At 39.3% G+C, this 25,944-nt stretch overlaps 1 protein-coding gene and 1 pseudogene across 1 annotated transcript in view; one reads left to right on the plus strand and one right to left on the minus strand.

The window, feature by feature from the left end:
* Zyg11b (zyg-11 family member B, cell cycle regulator) overlaps window positions 1–25,944 on the plus strand; it is a 112,528-nt gene that overhangs the window by 37,967 nt on the left and 48,617 nt on the right. The window contains exon 3 of the mRNA XM_019205415.2: window positions 23,751–23,916. Coding sequence (XP_019060960.1) covers window positions 23,751–23,916 — 166 coding nt within the window. The remainder of the gene's footprint in view (window positions 1–23,750; window positions 23,917–25,944) is intronic.
* Window positions 16,158–19,011, minus strand: LOC104852615 (annotated as a pseudogene).

The following is a 25,944-nucleotide window of genomic DNA, read 5'->3' on the forward strand; positions in this document are numbered from 1 at the left end:
TGATGATTATAAAAACCTTGTATATTTTTCACATGTTTATTATGGCCAGGTGTGAGGGCATATATGGTGGGTTACTTATCAATTGTAATTTTGTATTTCTTGTTGTGATTGATTCAAGTCTCCATATCCAAAGTGTAAAAATAATTGACGCAGGTGATTTATGACCAGCTGCTAAGGGCCAAGGGATGTTGTAGTGCTGTGGTCACAGTTGTTAAAAAAAGACATGATGGGAGGAAGAGGTGGAAATAGACAATAAATAAATCTATAAATATATAATGAAAAGTAGTTATACATGTGGCAACTCTTTTAGATAGAACAGCCACACTAGTATTTATTCAATGTGATAGTAGTGTACACTGTTTATAGTGCTTTATATATTTGTCTCATTTAATTCTCATAGCGACTTAGTAAGGTAGGTGCTAGCTTGATGAAGGTAAAGACCATGTTTGGCTCATCATTATTGTATCGGGTTTTTTGTTTTTTGTTTTTTTGGTACTGGGGATCAAACTCCAGCCCTTGCTGCTTGAAAGGCAGGTGGCAGAACCACTGAGCTAAATCCTGGGCCCTTATCATTATTGTATCTACAACACCTACGTTGTACCTTGTTTGTAAGTGCTCACTAAATGTTGAATGAATGAATAACTTTGGGGATAACTAGAAATTAAGGGAGGCTTTGCTGAAAATGGGACATTGGAACTACAGGTTTTAATATGTGCAATTCTTTTTATTTCCAGTACTGAGGATTGAATCCATGGCTTTTACACTGAACTACGTCTCTAGCCCTTTTAGTTTTTGAGACAGGGTCTTGCTAAGTTGTTAAATTGCCCAGGCTGGGCTTGAACTTGTGATCTTCCTGCCTCAGCCTCCCAAACTGCTGGCATTATAGGCATGTGCCTTGATGCCTAGTGAATTTCTATGGGGTAAGAGTTTGGGAAAGAATGCCATTCCTGGGAAAGGGACCAAATTGAGCATACAAGCAGAGATAGAAATACAGTACATTCACCTTTTTTTAAAGCAAAACATTTATTGGTACATTTTAGGTATACATAATGATCACATTCATCATAGAGAATCTGTACCTGTACATTATATATCTTGCTTCTTTTTTTCACATTCCCCTCCCCTCCCCTTGACTCCTGTTCCCCTCTTTATTTACAAAAGCTTTGTTTCCAGTAAACTCACTTTGTGAAATGTTCTGAGTCCCTAGAGGCACTGTATACTCTAGGCATGATGTATTCGAAGTGGCTCTAGCATGTAGGTTACAGTAGGAGATGAGATTAGGGACCCTAGGGTCAGATTATGGAGGATCTTGAATCGCAGGCTAAGGACTTTGGCTTTACTCTAAAGACCCTCGGGCTGGACATGGTGGTACATGACTGTAATCCCAGTACTCATAAGGCTGAGGCAGGAGGATCACTGCAAGTTTGAGGCTAGCCTGGAGTACATAGTGAGACCCTGTCTCAGACAAAACAGAACAGAAACAACAACAAAACACCCTGAGAACTTTGAAAAGTGTGTGTGTGTGTGTGTGTGTGTGTGTGTGTGTGTAATCTAGAGAAGATTTTGAGAATGATCATTCTAAATGCATTATGATTTGAGATGAGAGTTGTGTTGGTCTGTGTATGAACTTTCACCTCCTCTTGTGCTAGTGGTCATTTAAATCAGAGAAAAGAATATGGCGAAATAAAATGTGAAGATCTAGCACTCCGCCTTTTGGCTGAGTTTTCCATAGAGACATCACTATAGAGTTGTGGAAGAGCAGAATCACTATTGTCACAATTTTGCTCACTGACCATCCGTTTTCATTTATGTTACCTGTGGGGACTTCTTAAATCCCTAGAGTATTAAAACAACATAAATTTATTGCACTAAAGTCCTTTGGTTATAAACAGTAGGTCTCTCAGAGGTCATCTGTTAGGAAACCGAGCACTTGCTAACTTTATGTATTATTGTTAGAGGTACTTTGTGGTTGCTAATATCATCATCATTGTCCTGTAATGGCTGAGTATGCAGAGATTACATTAAGGGTTAGTCGACCATGTGAAAAGTACACTGACACACAGATACATCTTTTTCACATCTATGCATATAGAAAATTGGAGGTCAAAGAAGATTGTCCTGTTTTAGCAGTGCTATCTTCATGGGGCGTGAGGATCACTGCAAGTTTGAGGCCAGCCTGAACTTTATAGTGAGCCCCTGTTTCAAAACAACTAAACCAAACCAAAACAGAAAAAACAATGCTCTCTTGTAAGGACTGAGTTTTGGCAACTTTTGAATACGTAATATTTTCCTAAAGTTTCAGAATATAAAGAATATTTGGAGATGGGAGTTTCACCCATGAAGAATATATATTCCTTGTTCCAGATACAACAGCAAGAAATAATTCCCAAGTGACAATAATTTTTCTTAGGCCTTTTCATCAGAGATATCAATTCTTTTTTTTGTTGTTGTTATGGTAGTGACATTTTGAGCTAAAAAGATGGAATATAGTATTGCTTTCAGTAATTTTTTGTTTTGTTTTGGTGTTACTAGGAATTGAATCCAGGGCCTTGCATGTGCTAGGCAAGTTCTCTATTGCTGAACTACATCCACATCCCTTTTTAATTTTTAATTCTTTGTACCAGGCATTGAACTCAGGACCTTGAGCTTGTGAGGCAGGTGGCAGCAACAATAAGCTAAATCCCCGGCCCTTTTTGTTTTAATTCTGAGACAGGGCCTCAAATTAAGTTGCCGAGGCTAGCCTCAAATTTGTGATCTTCCTGCCTCAGCCTCCGGAGTAGCAGGGATTACAGGTCTACACCACTGCACCTGGCTATAGTAAATGTGTTCTTGAAACAGGTAAAAGGATTTGCATGTGGAGAGTTAAAAAAATGAAGGAAATCCCTAATAAGCTGAGGCTTTCAGACCCTAAGTCTGAGAGGTTTTGTGCTAGTGGGCATCACAAAGATGTACAGAAGCACAAGTGGAGAAAAGTCCTACAGTAAGAAGGGAATCTTAACTAAATATCTCCTTGTTTAGAAACATATATTATAAGTAGATATTAATATTAGCACTAGCAATATTCCATATCTTCTCTGACCCTACTTTCAGGCATATAATTTAATGATGTAAGTTTGTAGAGCATTCATAAATAGGGAAATGCTGGGTAAGACACTGTCTTTTCGTAGGTTCTAAAGTTGCTTCTTAAAAACTTTTAAGTAGGGCCAAGGATTTAGCTCAGTGGCACCATGCCTGCCTCTCAAGGGCAAGTTCCTGAGTTTGATCTCCAGTAAAAACAAATAAACAAACAAACCAAAGAAACCTTTGACTAGTAAGGGGCAAAAGGGGAGTCATTGTTTGCAGTGGAATAGGAGGCATTTTGAATGCTAAAACAAAAGCAGTGGAAAAGGCAAAATTATTTAAGGACCCTTAGAGGGACATGATCTCATGTAGTAGCTTTCATTTGGTGAACACATGGTATATCAGGTGATGTACCAGTTACTCTTCATCGTTCCACAAGGGCAGTGGTATTTTCTTATTACACACAGATGAGAAACTGAGGCTTTGAATAGCTCACCTATGATCATAGAGATAGTGAAAATCCTAGCTGGATTCAAAGACAGGCTTGTCTGACCTCTAATCCTGTGCTGTTTCAAGTAACTTTACTAGACTCCATGGGGCTATAGAAATCTAAACTGAATTCAGGCATTTAAAACATTTTCTTACTATTGTTTTCATTATAAAAGTAGTATTTATTAAAAGAAAATTGGTCAAGAATATGCGCACTATTACGGGTTTTTTTTCCTTTGTTTTGGTAATGGGGATTGAACCTAGGGCCTCCTACATAATAGGCAAACACTCCAGCCCTGAGATGTAGCCCCATTTCCCTCTCTCTCTCTCTCTCTCTCTCTCTGTCTCTCTCTCTCTCTTTAGTACTGGGAATCGAACTCAGGACTTTGCATTGCCAAACAGATGTGATGCTGTGAGCTAAATCCCTAGCCCTTCCCCATCTCTTTTTAATAAAAAAAATTTTTTGGAGGGGAGTGGTACTAGGAATCCAATCCAGAGGTGCTGTACTACTGAGCCACCCCCACCCTTTTGAGTTACAGTCTTGCTGAATTGGCCAGACTGGACTTGAACTTGTGATTCTCCTGCCTCAGACACTAAGTAGGAAGGATCACAGGTGCACGTCATGCTGCCAAATCACTTTTATAAAGCACTTTGGTGGAGAATATCTATATCTGTGCATGTAAGTATTTCTGTGACAAGTTGCATGCTAGTAGTACTACTGTCACACTAATGATGAAGACTGTCAGACTTTTAAATGAAAGCAAGAGAGAGTCTCCTCTAACAGCGAGGCAAGGTGAAAAAATGGAAAGAATGGAGGCATGCCTCTTTTTCTACTCAGATTTTTTTTTTTCTCTGTAATTGTCCAAGGCAGTAGACCCCAGGAATATATCTTTTTGCCAATGAATTCCTTGTTCAAAATACATTAATCATAGGGAGAAAAAGCTGATAAGAGTTCAGTAATATTTTAAGGTTTTATTGCATTCTGTTAATCTTCACAGCATTTATTATCCCTTGGAAACATCCTATGTTTCAAGATACTATTTTGTACAGTGTACATGTGAATTTTTGGACTCCTTGCACTTAATTTTTAGGGAGCTTGCAGATTAGGTATGTTTAATTTACAGTGGTCTTATAGGGCTGTTGCGACCACACAAATTAAGCTGTCTAAGTCAGGCAGCAACCAACCATTCGCATAGCAGGCTACAAAGATTGTGATGTGTGTCCTTGGTGTTGTCTTACACACTACAGGGGTTTGGCCAACTGTTGTTGAATGGAAGTGTTTTGCATATTATTCTGGGACCCTTTTGATCTTTTGATCTAACCTCTACTGCTTCAGTCTTATTTGATGAGAAAAAAATTTTGCATTTTATTTCAGTAATGTTGCACATACACTGTGTTATGCTGTTTTTCCTGTCTCTTAAGTTTTGCTTACAAAACTCACTCTGTTCTTTTTGCCTACAATGTTGTCACAACTTGTGGCTGTTAAACCTGCCAGTGTCCCCTTAAGCTCTTCCTCCTCTTCTGTGAAGCCCTCAGCTGCTGCCAGGTGGTCTTGGGCTATTCTGTTATTTCCTCCATATCTTGTAATAGTTATTTCATGGTGGTATTGTTGTTAACAAGTCTTGCTGCCTCTCCTAATTGTGAGGCATTTGAGGATGGGCACATTTCTGTGATTTCCCTCCAATTCATTGTGCTAAGTAAGCACTGAACACCCAAGACATAGTAGGATGTGACTGGTGAGTGAATCTATACTTTGGAGAGGGCTGCATAAGGTGCTCTTAACTGATATGTCAGTTATGAAAGAAGAAAAGAAAATTGAACACTCTGTACAGATCCTCTGATGGGAAAGGATTTGTTGGGTAAGAAATGTTAGATCAGGTACCATAATTTCCCTTATTTGCCCAGGTGGTACTTTGAAGTTCAATAAAGATTTTGTCCAGAATGATTTAGCAGGCAGAGTTAGGCCAAAGCCAAGTGATTTCAGGATTGCCAAGCAGTATTCTTTTGTGTAAGTACTTGCAAGTTACTTGTTTATAATTCGTAGGAGCGTCCCTCCAGTGGAAAGAGTATTTAAACTAACAGTAATGCCTCAGTTACTGGTAAATCTGGAGGTGATGAATTTTTAAAAAAATTTTTAAGTTAACCCTGTATCAAGATTTTTGTTTTTATTTTTTCCTGTCTCCAGGAAATATTTTATTTAGCATTATAACTTTATAATATGTGTAACTTTGTAAGAGCATTTTTCTTAGCTCTCTAATGTCTTAATGCCTGTTTAATGTCCTTACTGTGTTTCCTAGGGTAGCCTCAAACTTCTGGGCTCAACCTATTCTCTGCCTACAGTCTCTACTACATGTCACTGTGCTCAGTTTATGTTCTCTGTTTCGAAGGATGTATAGAACAAGTGTGGTTGGTTTTGGTTTTGTTTGTTTATTGGTACCAGAAATTGAGCTCAGGGCCTCACACTTGTCAGACAGGTGCTGTGCTGCTGAGCTACATCCCTGACCCTGTTTGTTTTTGAGACAGGGTCTCACTATGTAGTTTAGGCAGGCTGGCCTTGATCTCACTAAGTAGCCCAAGCTGGCCTAGAACGCGTAGTGATCTTCCTGCCTTAGCCTTGGTGCTAGGATTGCAGGAGTGCACCACCATGCCCAGCTGTTCTCGGTTTTGTAATGCCAAGTTATTTTCTTTCCTCCCAACCCTACTTCCCATCTTCTCTCCCTACTACTGGGTATCAAACCCAGGGGCATGTACTACTCAGCTACATCCTCAGATCTTTTTAGTTTTTGTTTTGAGACAAAGTAATATTAAGATGCCCAGGCTGACCTCAAACTTGCTGTTTTCTTGCCTCAGTCTTCTGAGTATCTGGGGATTACATGTGTGCCCCCTGCTAGTTATTTTCTTTTTATACCCCTGTTACTCTTGGTAAGTCACTTTACTTCTCTATGTTTTCGTTTTTAAATTTCTAAAATGAAAATGTTAAATCCTTTCTGCAACTCCTTTCATCTCTTTTTTTTTGTTGTTTGTTTTTTTTTTTGTTTTTTATTTTTTGGGACAGGGTCTCACTGTGCAGTTGAGACTGACCTGGAACTCACTACGATGTAGCCCAGACTGGTCTCAAACTCACAGCCTCCCAAATGCTGGGATTCCGGGTGTGCGCCCCCACACCTGCCAGGCTCATCTCTTAAAGAAAGTACTAAGATTGTAGCAAGTTAAAAGTCAGTACACAGAAGAGTGGGTACATTCTATTAGCTATAGTACTCTGGAATCTAGGCAGAAAAGCTGCTTTTATGTTTAAATTTTGTGAAAACTTGATCTCCTGTCATCACAAATAAATTATTCAACTTTTCACAACAGGGACCTTTCATGTTCATTATGGTAATAATTTGCCTTATACTTTTTATTTATTTATCCAGTGCTGGTAGTCAAACCTAGGGCCTTGTACATGATAGGCAATGCTCTACCACTGAGCTACACCCCACCCACAATACTGTAGTATTTTAAATTCATTTTTATGTGTCTCATCTATTCCTTGCTGCCATTTTGTGAAGTGGTCAGGATAGATCTTTAGCTTTGGTTTTTCAGATAAGGAAACTGAGAAGTCAATTGATTTTCTTGAGATCGTACAGCTAATAAATAGCAGAGCCAGGATTGACTGCAAGCCCAGTACTCTTTCCTTTATTAACCAATGCTGTGTCTCTGTCTACCATATTATGTTTCAGAATTCATGCATATAGTTAAGAGGAAAATAGTGCTAAAGTATCTCTGAGCTACTTTAAGGTATCTTTTTGAGGTGATCTTCTCATCTGGTTAAGGATTATGGACCTAAATTTTTGTTTTGTTTCTTAGAATAGCTTTATTACATGACCTAAGAGGAAGGGAGGGAGGTTTATTTACCTTTCAAGGCCTTGATCTTTTTTAGATAGAACACTACACTGCTGCCCTTTAACACATAACTGCTTGCCATATTGACCAGGTCTTAAAGTGATACGTGCAAAAATATTGCTTTAACTGCTTTTCAGTTTGACATCTAGATTATATCTGAAGAATAGATAGTAATTTTTAAAAAAGAAAAGTAGCTGGAGATGTAGCCAGTGGCAGAGCCCTTATATAGGTAAGGCCCCAAGATTTAATCACCAGCACCAACTAAAAGGGAAAAAGAAAAAAAAAAAACGAAGAAGTAAAGAAAACCATTCCAAGTAGTCAGAATATCTATACTCTTGGGCATGGTATTATCTGTGTCCTTGATATACTTTCTAGACTTTCATCATCTGAAAAATGATAATGATTGGGAGATAACAAAGAGATTAAATTGTATCAAGGGTTATTTTGTTGTTTGTTTGTTTTTTATTTTTTTTGAGACAGGGTCTCACTATGTAGTTGAGACTGACCTGGAACTCACTATGGAACAGGCTGGTCTCCAACTCAGCATCCTCCTGCCTCAGCCTCCCGAGTGCTGGGATTATAAGTGTGTGCCACCACACCCAGCGAGGGGTTATTTTAGATAGTAATTTCTGAAATGCTGATTTGGTTGAATCAGTAGTAGAAAATACTTAAATTTTAAAGATAAAGGCTAGGGGTTGAGCTCATTTGCTAGAGAATGTTTGCCTAGCATGTCTGAGGCCCTGGGTTTGATTCCTAGCACTGCAAAAACGAACAAGAAAATCCATAAGCTAAGCAGTAATTTCTCATGGAGTATTGCAGGAAGGAGTCATATGTCTAATAACTGAAGTGTCTTTTTTTTTTCTTCCTTTTTTGTGGTACTGAGTATTAAATGAAAAAGCCTTCTCACTGAACATCTCCAACGCTTTGAATTTTTAAACTTTGAGACAGGTTCTCCCTAAGTCACTAAATTGCCAAGCTGGGTTCAGATTTGCTATCTTCCTGCCTCAGTCTCCCAAGTGCATCACCATACCCACTTCTGAAGTTTCTTACAGGTACTTGTGAACTCAGGTGACATTTGTCTGTCTTTCAGTTCTATTTACCAATTTCAGGGCTAGACTTGAGACTTAAATATTGCTTTCAGGATATGTAGTCTCTTTTCCTAGAAGCAAATAAGTATTTTAATTATGCCTAACCAATAGATTTGTACTTGACTGTTCACTGACTCATTCGATAAACATTTAGTGCCACTCTGTAGTAGGCGTTGTTTTAAACTCTGGGACTATCTCGGGGAACAAAGCATGCTTTTTTTTTTCCTACAGAGTTTATATTCTTTAATAACAGTTAACATTTATTGAAAAGTTAATGTATGCCAGTCACTGTTCTAAGTATTTTGCACTTAGAATTTGTTTAATTCCAAAAACAGTCCTCTGATGTAGATACTATTACAGATCATGAAACTGAGGTGCGATGAGACTAATACAGCTTTGCCAAGGTTATAGTTTTATAAATGGTACAGCAGGCATTTTAATCCCAGCAGTCAAATTCTAAAACCCATACTCATCACTACAGTATTACATAACCCTTCAGAATGATGACAATAAAATTTTTATTGGGCTGGGGATTTAGCTCAGTGGTTCCATTGCCTGCCTTGCAAGCGCAAGACCTGAGTTCAATCCCGGGTACCAAAAAAAAAAAATTTATTTTCATCATAAAATTGCCTTTGATGCTATGTAATCTCTGTATTTGGGAGGCGGAGGCAGGAGGAATAGAAGTTTGAGGCCAACCTGCCTACATAGACATAGACATACCCTATCTCAATAAATAAAAATAATAAAATTGTCACTGATGATCTTTGTAGTCACCTGGTTTCTGACCCAGTATTTAGAAAACATAGCACCTAGTGGTAGAGCTCTTGCTCTTGCTTAGCGTGTAGGAGGTCCTGGGTTTAATTCTCATCACAGAAGTAAAAAAAAAAAAAAAAAAAAAAAAAAAAATCCAAGAAAATGTGTACTACCAGAGACATTTTATTTTGTTGGCACCCTTGTCAGGGATCCTTTCAGGTAGGAGATGATTTTTTTTTTTTTTTTTTTGGTGGTTCTGGGGATTGAACTCAGGTCCTTTGCAGCCCCGTTTGGTTTTGAGACAGGGTCTTGCTTCATCACCAGATTGCCCAAGCTGAGCTGGAACTTGGAGTCCGCTTGCCTCAACCTCCCACAGGGCTGAGATTACAGGTTTGCACCACCAGGCGGAGCTAGGAAATGACATCTTGGCCAGATTCATATGTATTGGAACAGACCAGTGGACAAAGCCAGGATCCTAAAATATCTACATTCTTAGTGGAAAGGAAAACTGAAAAGTACCTGCCTGATGACATAGAGAATCATGACGTGGATTCTGGGTGGGAAAAGTCTCTCGAGAATTTACAGCACAAACCTTCTGTCATATCTGTCTGAAGCTCAAATATATATTACATGTGTAAGATGATGGCTGCTAAGTTGAAGGGAGACTTGCTGAGGAGTTGCTGTGTTGGCCCTTGCTGGGGCCTTAAGTACATCTTCTCACTTCATCCTGACAGCAGCACAAGTAGTAACATCCCATCCTAGAAAGGATTGCTGAGGCTCAGAAAAGCTAATTTGTTCAGTGTGATATCCAATGCTCTTCCTACTTAACCACAAAACCTCTGTGGAGAAATCACTTCATTTTTGTGCTGCAGCTTCCTTGTCTGTAAAATGAAATTTGTATTATTTTTACTTTATAAGGTTAATTAATGCAGTGGTGGTGAACCTATGGCACCCGTGCCGCAGGGGGCTGTTTGTTATCATTGAAAGCTCTACAGGTTCCCATCACTGGATCAGGTGAACTAAAGGAGCAGACTGCTTTGATCACTGTGAAACATTGTTGGCAGCATCATCCATAAAGCATATTTTTCTAAAACATGGATAGCATTACTTAGGGATTCTGAAGTTCACAAGGTCTGTCTGAAACATTAAGGCAATCTTACTACTTTTTTTCTTTTTGTAGTGTTTTTGAGACTTGAACCCGGGGTCTGGCATGTATACTAGGTGAGCACTCCAGCACTAAGCTATATCCCCAGCCAGTACTTTTTACATGAGATATTTCTTAAAGTTAGATCATGAGGAGAACTTTTTAAGCAAGTCATCTACCTGTGACTTTACTACTTTATTCAGCAAATAAGTTCTTGGACACATACAGTGGAGTTTTAGTTTCCAAGAATAAAAGATGCCTGCTCTGTGAGGATCTCTCATTTTGCATCAGACCAGCAGCAGTAGAAGCCCTAAATTTCCAATAGTGGTCAATTTCCAGTGTCTTTCATTTCCCCACTAAGTAGAAATGGATGGGCCACAATTCACAGTTTTTGCTTACTTGTTTGCCTTTGACAGTATAGTAACAGAATGAAACTTTTAAAAATAGAGGCTTTAACTGAGGTAGAGAGCTTACCAAGCATTTGCTTGGCTCTAGGTTCCATCCACAGCACTGCAAAACAAAACAACCAACAAAATGTAGTACATAACTATGTACTATTAAAAAGTTCATGTTAGAGAACCTACTGAGGGAATTATTGTTATTGCAATTAGTAATCTTAAAATTAAAAGAGTCCACAGATTAGAATTCACTGAGAACTCTGCATAGTTTTTATTAAGAAGCTGTGGCGCACGCCTGTAATCCCAGCACTTGGGAGGCTAAGGCAGGAGGATCGCTGGGAACTTGAGACCAGCTTGGGCTACATAGAGAGTTGCAGGTCAGTCTCAACTATATAGTGAGACCCTATCTCAAAACAACAACAACAACAACAAAACAAAACAAAGAAGTTGGACACTGGAAATATTACAAAGCTTCTGTCTATGTACAAATGTAATTGTGGGAGTACCTGTTATTTCTTCCTTATTTTTGGTACTGGAGATTGAACTCAGGACCTTGCACTTGCAAGGCAGGTATGGCACCACTGAGCTAATTCCCCAGTCCTAACCTGTCATTTCTTGGAAGGGAGCTTTGTTATAACTTATATATACTGACTTATTATTGACATGTTATTGGCCTTTTGTTGACTCTTTTTACTTTTTCATCTTCTCCTTTTAATTTCTTGCCTTGCCTATTTGATTTGCTCTGTTGGGCCTCATGGTGTTGTTGCCTTCTTTGTCTTTTTCTAGGATCTTGTTTAGAATTCCTTTTAGTGCTGGTTTGGTATTCATGTAATTTCTCAGGTGTTCTTTGTCGTGGAAGTGTCTTATTTCCCCATCCATTTTGAAAGAGAGTTTTGCTGGATACATCAGTCTAGGTTGGAGGTTGTTCTCTTTTAGTACTTGAAATATCTCATTCCAGGCTCTCCTTGCCCCAAGGGTTTGTGTTGAAAAGTCTGCTGTGATTCTGATGGGCTTTCCTTTGTATGTGATTTGTTTCTTTTCTCTTACTGCTTGTAGTATTTTGTTCTTCTGTTGGGTTTCTGGGATCTTGATTATTATATGTCTAGGTGTAGATTTTTTTTGATTGTAGCTAGTTGGGGTCCTATATGCCTCAGTTATCTGAATGTCAAATTCTTCCCCTCTGTTTGGGAAGTTTTCTGTCATTAATTCTGCGAACAGCTTTTTTAAGTCATTTGTATTTTCTCCTGCTACTTCATGTATTCCTATCAGTCTTATGTTATTCTTCTTTGCATCATCTAGGAGTTGTTGGATCGATTTATCATGATCTTTTACTGTTTTTAAGAGACCTCTCTTTTCATGGTCACTGACTGCAATCTTATCTTCTATATCTGAGACTCTATGTTTGCATTCTTTTGTTGCGTACACTTTCAATAAAGTGTTTAATCTCCTGGATATCTGTTTGAATGTGTTTTATGGATTCCATTTCTTTCCTGTGTTGGGCGTTTATTTTTTCCATTTCTTTCTTATGCTGGGCCATCGTGGCTTCTATCATGGTCCTGACCTCATCTATTTTTTGTCAGTTTCTGCTCTAGAGTCTCGAATCACTACTTTCATTTTGCTCACTATCTCTATGGTTATCTGGGAAATTATTTCTGTTTTGAATTTTTCTAGAGCCTGATTGATCTGTTTTTTTACTTCCTGTGCTTTGAGTTCAGGGTGTCCTGGTGGTTCACTATTGGCCTTTTCATCCTCATTTGCCCTACTGTTTGCCATTGGTGAACTGGAAGTCTGTCCTTGTGTCTTGCTTAAGTGTTTTCTCATTTTTATTTTTGTTGTCAGGCTGTCCTTGGTTTAATCTCTGGATTATTACCCAAATCTTCCTGATATAATTGCGCCCTAGCTTCTGTGTCTCTAATGACCCACAGACATTCTCATCTTCATAACATCAGAGAAAACAGCTCATCAAATCAACCGAAATGCTTTACCCCAACTGATACAATTAGCAACATATTAAGATCAAGCACAACTTGGACACTGACCACCTGTGGTAGTCACTAGTCTATCACCCTTAAATCAGTTGAATTAAATTGAAATCAAGAAGCAGTCCAGAACATGTCTGCAGTGAACAAAATTTCAATATAGTGTATTTACCATTTAATGGCTCAGACAGAGCGAGGATGCAAGACCCCTGATCTCAGTTAGCTGATGGCTGAACCCCATGACGCTGACTGACCTCGGGCTGCAAGGCCCAGATTGAGTTCCCCTACCTTCTGAATGTTTGAACTCCACAGCGTTCTATTACAGGTTTCCCACACCCTTTCTTTAAAGATATTCAAAGTTGGGAACTCAGAAATATACCCTTGATGACCACCTCTGCCTCTGCAGAGTGGGTCCAAAGACTGGCACAGTCAGGAGGACTGAGAGTGCAGGGGACGGGGAGGCTTATGGGGGTTCAGGGGTGCCCTCGCGGCTACCTTCCCGGCGCTTGAGCGATGGTTGCTGGGTCGGGAGCAGGCGTGGTTCTCCTTCCCGCGGTGGATCGGGGCCCAGGCTTCCTCCCAGCGCTTGAGCGATTGGAAGGGAGCTTTGTAATCAATACAGTAGCAGTGTTGTGTTGAGGTGGTTGCTGAATTTTAATATTACAGTTTTGTTTCTTAATTATGAATTATTAAATTTTTTTTTTTGTTTTTGAGACAGGGTCTCGCTATGTAGTGGAAACTGACCTGGAACTCACTGTAGCCCAGGCTGGTCTCGAACTCATAGCAATCCTCCTCCCTCAGCCTCCCAAGTGCTGGGGTTACAGGCGTGTGCCACCACACCCAGCTTATTGTTAACTTTATTATTGATTTCATTTATTATGGTTTAACTCTGGTAGATGGTAATGTGTACTATGTTAGTAGTACCTTTGTCTAAAATATTTCCAAATTTAGACCTTGACCATGTATTGTTATTTAAATAGGAAATTTCTATTTTCTTTTTGTTAAAGTAAGCGTGTATAAAAATTTCTTGCAGTGATAATTCATTGTTATCACTGTTTTCCTTTGGAACTTGGGAACCAAAAGGGTGGATAGACTACAAGGTCCTGCCCCACCTTAGTGAACCACAGACCATGTCTGGATCTAACTTCCCTTAACTCCTCATAGTCAAGAGGGGAGACAGTCATCTGAACAGGTAAGTTACTTGCATCCACCTGTATTCTGGGTTATGAATGACAGCTGCCTGGATTAGTAGAAATGTGTATTGTCTCTTGTAGAAAGAATGAGAATTGGATAAATGAACAGGTGGGGAAGGGCATTCTAGAGGTAACAGCAAGTATAAAGAAGTGAGTCTTGGGTGCCACTGGTAGTAACTTTCCTTCTTTGAATCTCAAGTTTCCCCAACAGGAATAATCTCTGTCTCTTTACCTTAACACAGTTGTAATGAATGCTTTAAAAGAGATTTATAAACTACATCCACAGACCTTTGAATTTTTATTTTGAGGCCAAATCTCTTTAAGCTTCTAAATTGCCCAGGCTGGGCTTAAATTTTGAGACAGGATCTTTTTTTTGGTCGGGGGGTTACCAGGGATTGAACTCAGGCCCTTGTGCTTGCAAGGAAGGCAATGGAACCACTGAGCCAAATCACTAGCTGGGCTTAAATTTTGGACCCCTCCTCCCTCAGCCTTCCAGACTGCTGGGATTACAGGCATGCATCACCAAATCTGGCTGTGGTTTCTTGCTTTTTACACATGCATATATATTTGTTTTTTCCCTGGCTAATTACTAATTTAAATCTCAGATTTATGACTTTGTCTTAACTTTCCCTTCTTCAGTTAAGGGGGCCTTATGGATAAGAGAAAGCACATGGTATTGGGTATTAAAGACTTTGGTCCAAGGTCTAATTCTGCCACGTTGTAGACAGATGAACTCAGACACCTTGCTCTTTTATCTTCACATACAAAATGTCTGTTACAACAGTACACCCGATTGACTGTAAGGGTTACGTGAAATCATGTATATCAAAAGAATGCTGTATTGGGGCTGGAGATCTAGCTCAGTGGTGCCTCCACCTGCCTCACAAATGCAGGGTCCTGAGTTCAATCCCTGCTACCAAATAAATAAATAAAAGAATGCTGTATTAATATTGGTCAGTATTTTAAACAACACTTGCTTATCATTAGGTACTGGAGATTCAGAAAAAGGTTCGCACCTATTTTTTACTTGGTTGCTTGCTATATTTTGTGAGTTCTTCCTGTAAAATATCTTTTACTTTTGAGGCCAAGGATATAGCTCAATGGTAGATCCCTTGCCTTGTATCGGCAAACCCGTGATGATCTCCATCTCTGTCTTCTTTTTTTTTTTTTTTTTTTTTTTTTTGGTACCAGGGATTGAGCTTGGGTCCTTGTGCTTGTGAGGCAGGCAGCAGAACCACTGAGCTAAATCCCCGGCCTGTTCCCATCTCTGTAATAAATAAATAAATACATAAATAATTCACTTTTGATTTTTCCCCCATTTTCATTGCCTCTGCTCTTAATTCATAGCATCATCATGTCATGTCTAAGCTCAAAGTTGTTTTTTTTAACATTTATATCAATGCCAGACTAATAACTGTTAGGTTTGTGAGCAAGGATGTAGTGGAAAAAGTATGGATGCCACTATCCATAGATCTGGGTTTGTATCTTGTTTGTTTTTTTGAGACAAGGTCTCACTATGCCATTCAGGCTTTCCTTGAACTCACTGTGTAGCCTCGAATTCACAGCTGGCTACCTGCCTCAGCCTCCCAGGTGCTGGGATTACAGGCGTGTGCTGCCATGCCTGGCCTGGGTTTGTGTTTTGAACCTACTTCTTTTATGACACTGGACAAGTCCCTTTACCAGTGCTCCCAGCTTCTTATAATATTTAATATCAGGGACTGTCCTGGGTTTTAGGAATAAAGAAGGGACTTTGAAGAGCTCATGGTCCAGAAGGAGGCAGATATAAATCACTCTGGTATAATGTGGAATTGTGAAGGAAAACTAGCTTTGGGATCAGATACAAGGGCAACACGTGTGGTGGGAAAAGTACAAGTTTAGCTCTCGATCAGATTACCCCCAGAGCTAATCCTGACTGTAATCTTGGGAAAATTACTTAACTTTTCAAATCCTTTATTTGTAGGCTGGGGATGTTGATGAAGTATAACTTATAAAATTCTTTCATAAAAATTTTGTAACTTTACTAAGGAAGGAAACTATCAGTGTTTCTAAACTGTAAATAACAAGGAACTGAAATGTCAAAGGAAATACATTATATTGGAGATTATATAGACAGTAACTTGGTCTTATGGCTTTAAAAAATCAATGCATAATATTAAAGAAAAATTGAATCCTTACCAAGCGAACATTTTTTGCTTGTACTGTACTGGCTTCTCTTTATCTTTTTGTGCTGTTATCTTTTGTTTGACTTTCAGCAGTTCTGTCTGGATGGCTTTGTCTTCTGGTGCTGTTTCACTTGAGGTTAATTAAGATCAGCCAATGCTAGATCAGATTCCTTCAATCCTTGCCATCCTCCATGGCACAGTGCTTTGCTGTTTGATGGGTCTATTTCAGGAGCTTCCAAATCACTGTTGATTTTGCTCCCTGACAATTTGAGATCTTCAGATTACAGGCACCAGTATGAGCACATGCTCAGGACTGCGCTGCCCCAGGATCTGTCTGCTTCCTCAGTAACAGCTTTTGAACTGTCCACATCTTAAAAGCTTTGTGTATTAATGGCCATCTCCCAGTTCTGGGACTTGAAAAAAGTATTTTAAATGTTTTAAATCTTCTGTTAATAATACAGTTTTAATTACATCTTTTAAATTTATAGTTGCACCTTCAGGGAAATCTAGAAGACTATTGCCAGAGATACATTTTGAGAATATTCCCCAGACATCACCTTCTTTCAGATCTCCATATTCTGTAAAAATGCGCAGTTTGGCAGGTTTTTCAGCATTTACTTCTATAGTATCCTTGCTTTACCTCTTCCTTTAATTACTTGGCAGGACAGGCCACTCAGATTTGGGTGGCTATAAAATTCTTATGAGAAGCAAACTTATGTATATAATCTGCTTAGCATAGTAGCATATTGAACATAGGAAATAGCACGTATTAGCACAAAAGTGCTTAATAATTATGATTATGATATGAGTATAGCAATTAAATGCTCAAAGATACAGCTTTGGACCTCATTTTTGAATTGGAGTCTTACATAATGGCCATGTGGAAATGAAGATATTTAATCTCAGCCCATTTCCTTGTCTTTAAATGCATGTTGTTACTGTGCTTGGCTTCAGATATAGAAATTCAAAGAGCTCTGCCAGGATTTGATAAATATCAAATGCTTCATGTAAGATCGCTGCTGTGATCTTTATTCTTGTTCTGCCATCTGCTGGCTGTCTTAGCTTTGATATGTAAGTTAATCATTCTCTAGTTTAGCTTACCTACTTTATTCAAAGCAAACTTGATTTGCAGATTGCGAATAGGTATGTAGTGCTTAGCTTAGTGCCTGTAATCACACCATTGTCACTCAGTATGCAGTCGGTGGTGTTACTAGTGCAATTTAGTTTTTCAGGTGCTAAAGTTACTTCTGCCTCAGAAATTAGAAAAGGCATCACAGAACTAGGTAATGAGCTTTGATTGAATCTTTAATGTTGAGTCCTTTGCAATAAAAGGACTAATCTAAATAAAGACTCAGAAGTGTGAAAATCCAGCCAGGCATGGTGGCACATACCTGTAATCCCAGTACTCAGGAGTCTGGAGCAGGAGGATCACCTTGAGGTTGAGGCCAGGCTGGGCTACATAGTAAATTCAAGGTCAGCCTGGACTACATAGTAAGATCCTGTCTCAAAAACCAAAAAGAAAGAAAAGGAAGTGTGAAAATTCCCAGGAATAGTGGTGCAAACCTATAATCCCAGCCCTGCGGGAGGCCGAGGCAGAAAGGCAGAAAGATCAAAAGTTCAAGGCCAGCCTGGGCTACATAGTGAAACCCTGTCTCAAAACACCTTTTTTAAAAGAAGGCCCATTAAAGTAAGAACAGTAAGAATTAGGTTGCATTTAGTTTAGTGTATCAGGTAGGTAGTGTGTTTTGGAGGTAAAGGAAACTGGGAAATGAGTCTAGTGAGAAAGGACGGAACCAGTTAGTAAAATAATTTTGAATACCTTGCTAAAAAGTACTTATACGTTATTTTGTAGGTCTCTGCTTTTCTAATTTTGACTTTCTTTTCCATTTTGGTTTTATGAGATAAGGCCTCGCTGATCTTGAATTTAATGTGGAGCCCAGGCTGGCCTCGAACTTGCAGTAGTCCTCCTGCCTCAGCCTCCTGAGTGCTGGTTTTACTGGTGTGCACCACTGTGCCTGGCTCTAATTTTGACTTTTAAGAGCAGAAGAAAATAAAATTGCTGTAGGCTAGGAGAAGGATTTACTTGAAACTAGTGTTATAAACAGGAATTTCTAAAATTCGTATATTTGCCTCCAGTAGGACCCCTTAATTAAAAAGGGGGGGGTGTGTTGAAGAACATCCTCAGTGGATGCCTGAAGCTACAGGTCATACAGAGCCCTGTGTCCTTTCCTGTATGTATGCACCTATGATAAAGTTTAATTTATGAATTAGGCACAATTAAGGGATACTGCCAGGCATGGTGTTGCATGCCTGTAATCCCAGCACCCTGGAGGTTGAGGTAGGAGGATCGCTGTGAGTTCGAGACCAGCCTGAGCTACATTGTGAGTTCCAAATCAGTCTCACAACATAGTGAGACCCTGTTTGAAACCCCCCCCAAAAAGAAAAAGAAATTCACAATACTAACTAGTAATAAAATAGAACAATTATAATAGCATACTATAAATAAAGTATGTGAATGTGATCATTCTCTTGAGTTAAATAACAAGGAGCTGGGGGTATAGTTCAGCTGTGGAGCACTTACCTAGCATGTGCAAGACCCTGCGCCTGAACCCCAGCAACACAAAGAATAAATATGAAAGGAAACAGCAGAAAACCCACAATGAATTAATATTTTCAGACTGGTTATCTGTATGGAACTAAAACTGACGAGTTAAACCTAGGATAGTAGGGGACGACTGTGTGTCATCTCATCTAAAATGCAGAGTAGGTCAGGTCTGTGACATGAGTAAGGATAGTTATCCCCATGTAAAAATGAACAGACAGGTACATACCGAGCCTGCGGCAGAACTAGAGCTGTACCCATTATCTTAAAGTCCACTCTAGGCTGGTTATGGTGGCGCACACCTGTAATCCAGCACGCAGGAGGATGGCTGCAAGTTTGAGGTCAGCCAGGGCTACATATTGAGTTGAAGACAATCCTGGAATACATAGTGAGACCAAACAAACAAAATCTACTCCAGAACCCACACAGCTGTCTGTGATTTCCTGAATTGTAATTTAAGCTAGTACAGAGGAATTGAGAAGAGCTCCCTTTCCTATGTTATTTTTAAATACTAGCAACAGCACTGAAAGAGAATGAAGTGTCCTTAAAATTTTTTATTTTGTCGGGGGCAGCACTGGGGATTGAACCCAGGGCCTTCGTACTGAGCTAGATTCCCTCTTACCACTTTTTTAGACAGGGTCTTGTTAAGGACAATAAGTTGTTCTTGCTAAGGTTGGGCTAAGGACTACAACCTTTGATCTTCTTGTCTCAGCTTCCTAGAGTGTTAGGATTACAGGTGTACAGCAGGATGCCCAGCTTAGTTAATTCTTTAATAGTTTCTGCTCAGAGAAGGTCTCCCCACCCCATTTCAAATTATGAAACAAGCATACTCTAGGCAGAGTTAAAACTCCTAGGCTGGGAATTTAGCTCAGTGGTGCCGCTGCCTGCCTCACAAGCACAAGGTCCTGAGTTTGATCCCTGTACACAAAAGACAAAACCAAAACCAAAGCTCCTACTGAAAAAAATGGAAGTTGGATAAAAAGATATTCCACACAGTTCAAAGACTAAATGATTTCTAGGAAATATTGGAAAGTTCTTTGTAATTATTGTAATGACTTCTCCATTTAGCTCTACCCAGCTATAATGTATAGCTTTTATCCTGTAATTTATCTTTAAAAATGAGAAAGACTCTACACCATCTCTGCCCACAGTTCTGATGCTGTGAAGACTTTCAGGGGATTCCCAGTGGAGATGTTCCAGGGCACTAAAGCTAGAGAATGAATATGGTACTGTCTTCTTAGAATATAAACTTAGCAATTATATTAGAGATTAAGAGCATGGGTGCTGTGGAAGAGGGGATCAAGTTATGTAGCCTGTAAACAATGTTCCTGTGTGTGTGTGGTGCTAAGCTTGAACCCAGGACTTCCTGGGTGTTTAGCACATGATATACCATTGAGCTATACCTCTAGGCTCTTAAGATATTTTTATAATGAGACATACATACATACAGTCACCCCTTGTGTCCTTGACTTCTGCGTCCATGTGTCTGGGTCACTTTCTTGTCACTGAGACACAGTACCCACCACCTACACCTTGAAGGAGAGGTTTCTTTGGGCTCATGGTTTTAGACTTTGGCCTTTGGAAGGGCCTGAGCAGAGGAAATTGCTCGTGTCATGATGGCCAGGAAGCAGTCAGAGAAGGGAGGGGTTGGGGAGGGAAAGTACCCTTGCAGGTCATTCCCCCCTAACCTGCCTCCTCCAGCCAGGCCCTCTCCTAACAGCTGATGGAGCTGCAATCCCAGTAGTGCCTACATGATGCGGTCACCATCCAAACACATGAGATCAAAACTGTAACACCATGTATTCACCTAACCTGGGATTGAAATATTCAGAAAAGGGCTGGTGAATGAAGCCAAATGGAAAAGTGTTTGCCCAGCATGCATAAGGCTGTGGGTTTAATCCCCACAGTGACAAAAAGAAAAAGAAATATCTATAACAAATACATAGAGGCTTCTTTTTGTCATTACTTCCTAAACGATACAATACAACCACTATATAGTGTTTAGATCATACTAGATATTGTAAATAATCTAGACATGATTTAAAGCATGGGAAGAGATGTGTGTAGGTACATGGAAAAACCAGGCCATTTTATGTAAGGGACTTGAATATCCTTGGATTTTGATATCCATGGGGCTCTTGGATCCAGCTCCTCACACCAAAGGATGACTGTATTTAGAATTCATACATAAAATTTAAAAGGGTAGATAGAGCTGGGCATGGTGGCACACGCCTGTAATCCCAGCACTCGGGAAGCTGAGGCAGGAGGATTGCCTGGAGTTCGAGGCTGGCCTGAGCTACATAATGAGTTCAAGCCCAGTATGAACTACATAGCAAAATCTTGTCTCAAAAAAAAAAGAAAGAAAAAGTTGAAAGGGGTAGTATGTTGTGGTAGACATATGTGGTGGTATAGACCTGTAATCTTAACTATGTAGGAGGCTGAAGCTAGAAGGTCTCAAGTTGAGGCCAGGTTGGGCAACTTAGTGACATCCTGTCTCAAAAAGGGCTAGAGATGCTGGCTTCAGTCCCCAGAAAAACACACACACACACACACTCACACACAGTGTATTGTGGTAGACAAGGACACAGACTCTGAAGGCAGACTTTCTTGGTTTGAATAATTCTTTACTATCTGTGGATTCCCAGACACCTTGTTATCACAAAAGGTCTGGTTTTGCTGCCATCCAAAAGAACCAATAACATCAGAGATAGTAATGGGAAAAGAAAGGTTTTTTGTGCAGCATGTCAGCAGATGGGAAGTCACTGCCTGTGATCCTCCTGCCTGGTGCTGCCAGGAGACCGCTTATGGTGCATCTTTTATGGGAATATCATCTCAGTGTTGGACAGGAGGGTGTAGGGCAACTCATCAGTCCCGAGATAGCTAGTTCTCTCGGGTCATAAGCCACTGAGCACTGCAATTTATTACAGAGGATATTTTGAAAGAACCTAAGAAAAGCTGTAGAAGAGATGATTGCACAGTTTGGAAGCAGGGTGTGAAGCTTCTGTAGCCTCCCTGCTAGCCATCCTTCCAGCTCCTCTGCATGCTCAGGAACCTGGAAGCTCTCCAAACTCCGCTCTTCAGGTTTTTTACAAAAGTTTCATTATGTATGCATGATTGATTAAATTATTAACTCTGACCTGTAGCTCACCCTTCAGCCACTCCTCCCTTCCTGGAAGTCAGTAGTAAGTGCCTTCTGAATTCTGTGAGCTATTTCTAGCAAATAATTGAATTCAAGGCCTTCCTCAGAGGGATCATGGACACCTCCAGTTTATAGCTGAGTACCAGTGGAAACCTGAAACTTTGGACTGGTGTTGGGAGTGTGGGCAGTCTGTACAGCTGAGCCATGAACCTGTGGGTCTGCGCCAATTCTGGGTAGTGTTAGAATTCAATTGAACTATAATACTCAGTGGGGTCAGAACTCTGGTGTAGAGGAAACCTCACATATTTGGTGTCAGTAGTGTGAGTAGAAACAGCTTGGACCACCTTTTTTTTTTTTTTGGTACTGGGGATTGAACTTGGGCCCTTGTGCTTGAGAGGCAGGTGGCAGAACCGTAGAGCCAAATGTCCATCAGGACTTTTATTATTAAGTAACTGGCTTTTTGGTAGATAGCCTTCCTCAGGTTGAGGAAGTTTGATAAATTAAATTACTTTTTGACCGTGTATTCTGAGTATTTTTCTGTGTGATTAATACAGTATATATTAGAAAAAAAAACATTTTTAGTGGCTTCACATTATTCAGTCATTAAAATGTCACATATGCCGCTGGGTGTGGTAGTACACGCCTGACATTCCAGCACTCAAAAGGCTGACTTTGAGGCTAGACTGTGCTACATAGTGAGTTCAAGGCTAGCCTGGGCTGCATAGTGAAATCCTGTCTCACAAAGACACCACCACCAAAATAAAGTCACATTGCTGTATAATGTGGTAAGAGTTGTACTGAATCAGCTCCTGTTTTGAAGCTATGTTTTGTCATTTACTAAATGTAAAATGGTGAGAAAAATGCTACTTTTCTGAGCCTGTTTTCAGTTACATTAATATGAAGATAATATTTAACTGTTTTTCAAAATAAGGGTGAGGAATAAATGAAATAATGGACAATTCTTGTAAAATATTCAGCATAGTCATGCAGAGCAATGACAAGGACGTTTAAAGTGTTTATTTTTATAATTAAAGCCCTTAAATCTTTGCTCATTTATTAGTTTTTTTATTCCTTGTACTGAAATGGGATTAAATCCTTCCTCCTCCCCATCCCCTCTCCTTTCCCCCTTCTTCCATCTTTCCCCTCCTTTTTTCCTTGGGATTGAATTTTGGGCCTTTGCACTGAGCTACAATACCCAGCCCTTTTTCTATTTCTTCTTTTGAGACAGGGTCTTGTGATCTTCCTGCTTCAGCCTCCCAAGTGCTGGGATTATAGGTGTGTGCCTCCATGCCTGGCCAAGCTTTTTCTTTTTTGAGGATAACATCTATACTAAATTCTTTTACCCAAATAAACTCACCATATTTGAATAACAACATTGGAAATGAGAATTTCGTGGGAGATTAAATTGAAAAGTAAATTAGAGTTAAATTTTTGAAGGACATCTGTGTATCCAAGAATTTTGTCCACTGTCTTCAAGGCCCATGGGAATCCATTGAAAGTTTGAGTAGGAGAGTGATTAGAGATAGTTTAGGAGGGTCAATTGAGAGAGAGTTCAGGAGGGTCAATTTGCTGTGCCTCTGAGGCCTTCCCTAACCATTCCTGACAGTTAGAACTTCCTGCATGCTTACATGGTACTCAATACAATGTGTCCGTCCTGTGTACTGAACAGTGTGTAAATGTCCTTTTTGGTGCTTCTGTTCTTTCCAGGAGTGTGGCCCAAACATTGTCTTCCCACTGCCTAACAGTATCCTTTGCCTATCACTGTCTTATTGGATGAGTAAATAAAGGTTTCATTCTCTGCTTTTTTGGAAACTAACTTGTTCCTTTTGTGTTCCCTTCATGTATCTTTCTGGGCTCCTAGGAGGAGACATCTCCTTATTCCTTACTTGATATCTGCTTGAGTTTCCTGACCACTCACCTTGAGAAATTCTGTTCTGCAAGGCAAGATGGAACATTATGTCTGCAGGAACCTGGGGTGTTTCCACAAGAGGTAGCTGATCGACTGCTTCAGACCATGGCATTTCATGGTAAGACAGAAAAAAAAGAAACAAAAATTATGTGCTGTTAATTGGTACTGGATTAAGAAGTACTGCTGTGGCCATTTAATTATTTTCTTAGAAATTACAGAAAAGACCAGATGAACCTGATTCTAGGAAAAGGAATTCATTTATTTTTGTCTATCCTGTCTCTTTACTGTGAAATTTAGAGTAAGCATTTTTCTTTTCTAATCTGGACAAACTCTTTTTTTCCTCTGCTTTGAGAAGCCATTGTTTGTCAAAAATAACTTCTGTAATTACAAAATACCCATTTAGAAATCTTTGAGTATAAAATATCTTTATCTTTGACAGTGGGAGAATCAATACTATCATGAAAAAACTGGTTTCTGGTTTTGATCATTAATATGGCTAACTTAATACTTGCATTTTCTAAAACAAATTCTAAATTGAGAAATATCTGTGAAATGATGGTTATGTGTATTGAGTCTTTTATTTTTATATGTTTTAAATTGGAAGAGATAACACCTTTATTATATCTTATAAATTCTTACAAGTGGGGAATACAACTTGTTCATAGCTATAAAATAGAATGAAAATTTGGCAACAACAATAGCGATCATTTATGGATTGCCTGATTTGTGGCCTGCATTTTACATATATTTAGCCATCATTACCCCCATTAATATACAGATGAAGAAACAGGTTGAGAGCAGTAACTTCCTGCTGGTCATAGTGCTAGTGAATGGTTCAGGTGCAGGTCTATTTATGGACATACATTCTTCCCACTGGCCACACGGCCTTCTGTACTGCACCTACAGTTGTCCTTGCTTCTGTGTGCCACTTCTGCTGTGACTTTATGTGAAAAACTCTTAAGCTTGTGGGCAGATAATGCATTCCAGGGAAGAGTAGGGGGAAATATGGCTTAACTGAGAGGTATTTTTTGGGGAATAATTTAGGAAAGATGACCTCTGTAATACTTGGTTTCCACTAGTTTGTTCAAGCCTGTCAGCTCTTTGAATTTTTCCACTCCACCACAGGAACCAGGGTAAAATTCAGTGAGTACTATATGTTAAAAAGTTCCCTACAAAACTTCACAGCAATTTAAGAGATTATGCTGGTGCTACTATTTCTTTCTAATCTGAATTTAATAATTTTGGTCGGCATATTCAATTTAAAAACTCGTAAATAAAAAAAGTGTTAACTAAAGTTTTAACTTTGCCAGATTGAATTATTCTTCTGAAATATAGTTAGTCATAGCTAATAGTAGCAGCCAATATTTGTTGGATACTTATTAATATACTGTGGCAAATGCTTCATATGGATAAAATGACAAAAGTGACCTTTAAATAAACACAATTAAATAGTTGTCCTTCAGAATGGTGTTTTAGGAAGGCAATGTGATTGATCAAAATGTATTTTCTAACTCTTCTGCTCAAACTGCCACCCACTGAGGAAACTGAGGGTTAAAGAGTAATTTGCTGCCCCTACTTGTATTGCCCCAGTGTGATGACCTGTTAGTTCTGAGTTACTTTGAACAGTACAGAATGGAATTGCTGAGAACGTGCAAGAGAACATGTTGCCAAATCTGGTTACAATTTTAAAAGGTCGTTTTGTTAATTTTTCTGTGGTTTGAAAGTTTTTCATAATAAAGTTGAAAAAGAGACAAGCACAGTAGTGCAAGCCTACGATCCCAGTTACTTGGAAGGCTGAGGTGGGAGGATCCAAGTTTAAGGTAGCCTGGGTAACATGACAAGACTGTCTCACAAACAAATTTTTTTCTTTGTAGATGAAGCCTCATGTCTTTCCAGCTTCTTTCAAGATTTTTCTGTTTTTAGTGTTCATGTTTTGGTGTGAATATCCTTGGGTTTGTTTTAAGTGGCATTCATGCATCTTATTCAGTGTATAGTCTGTCTTTTGCCAAATTTTGGAAACATTTTTGTCATTATTCAAGTACTTCTTGAAACCCACCCTCTTTCTCCTTCTCTTTTCCTTGGGGATTCCAATGACACAGATAGCTTTGGATATTTATTTGGGGGGAATGTTCTAGTGTATTTTTTC

This window comes from Fukomys damarensis, unplaced genomic scaffold (assembly GCF_012274545.1).
Source record: "Fukomys damarensis isolate Sample0158 unplaced genomic scaffold, DMR_v1.0_HiC HiC_scaffold_23, whole genome shotgun sequence".
Lineage (NCBI taxonomy): Eukaryota > Metazoa > Chordata > Mammalia > Rodentia > Bathyergidae > Fukomys > Fukomys damarensis.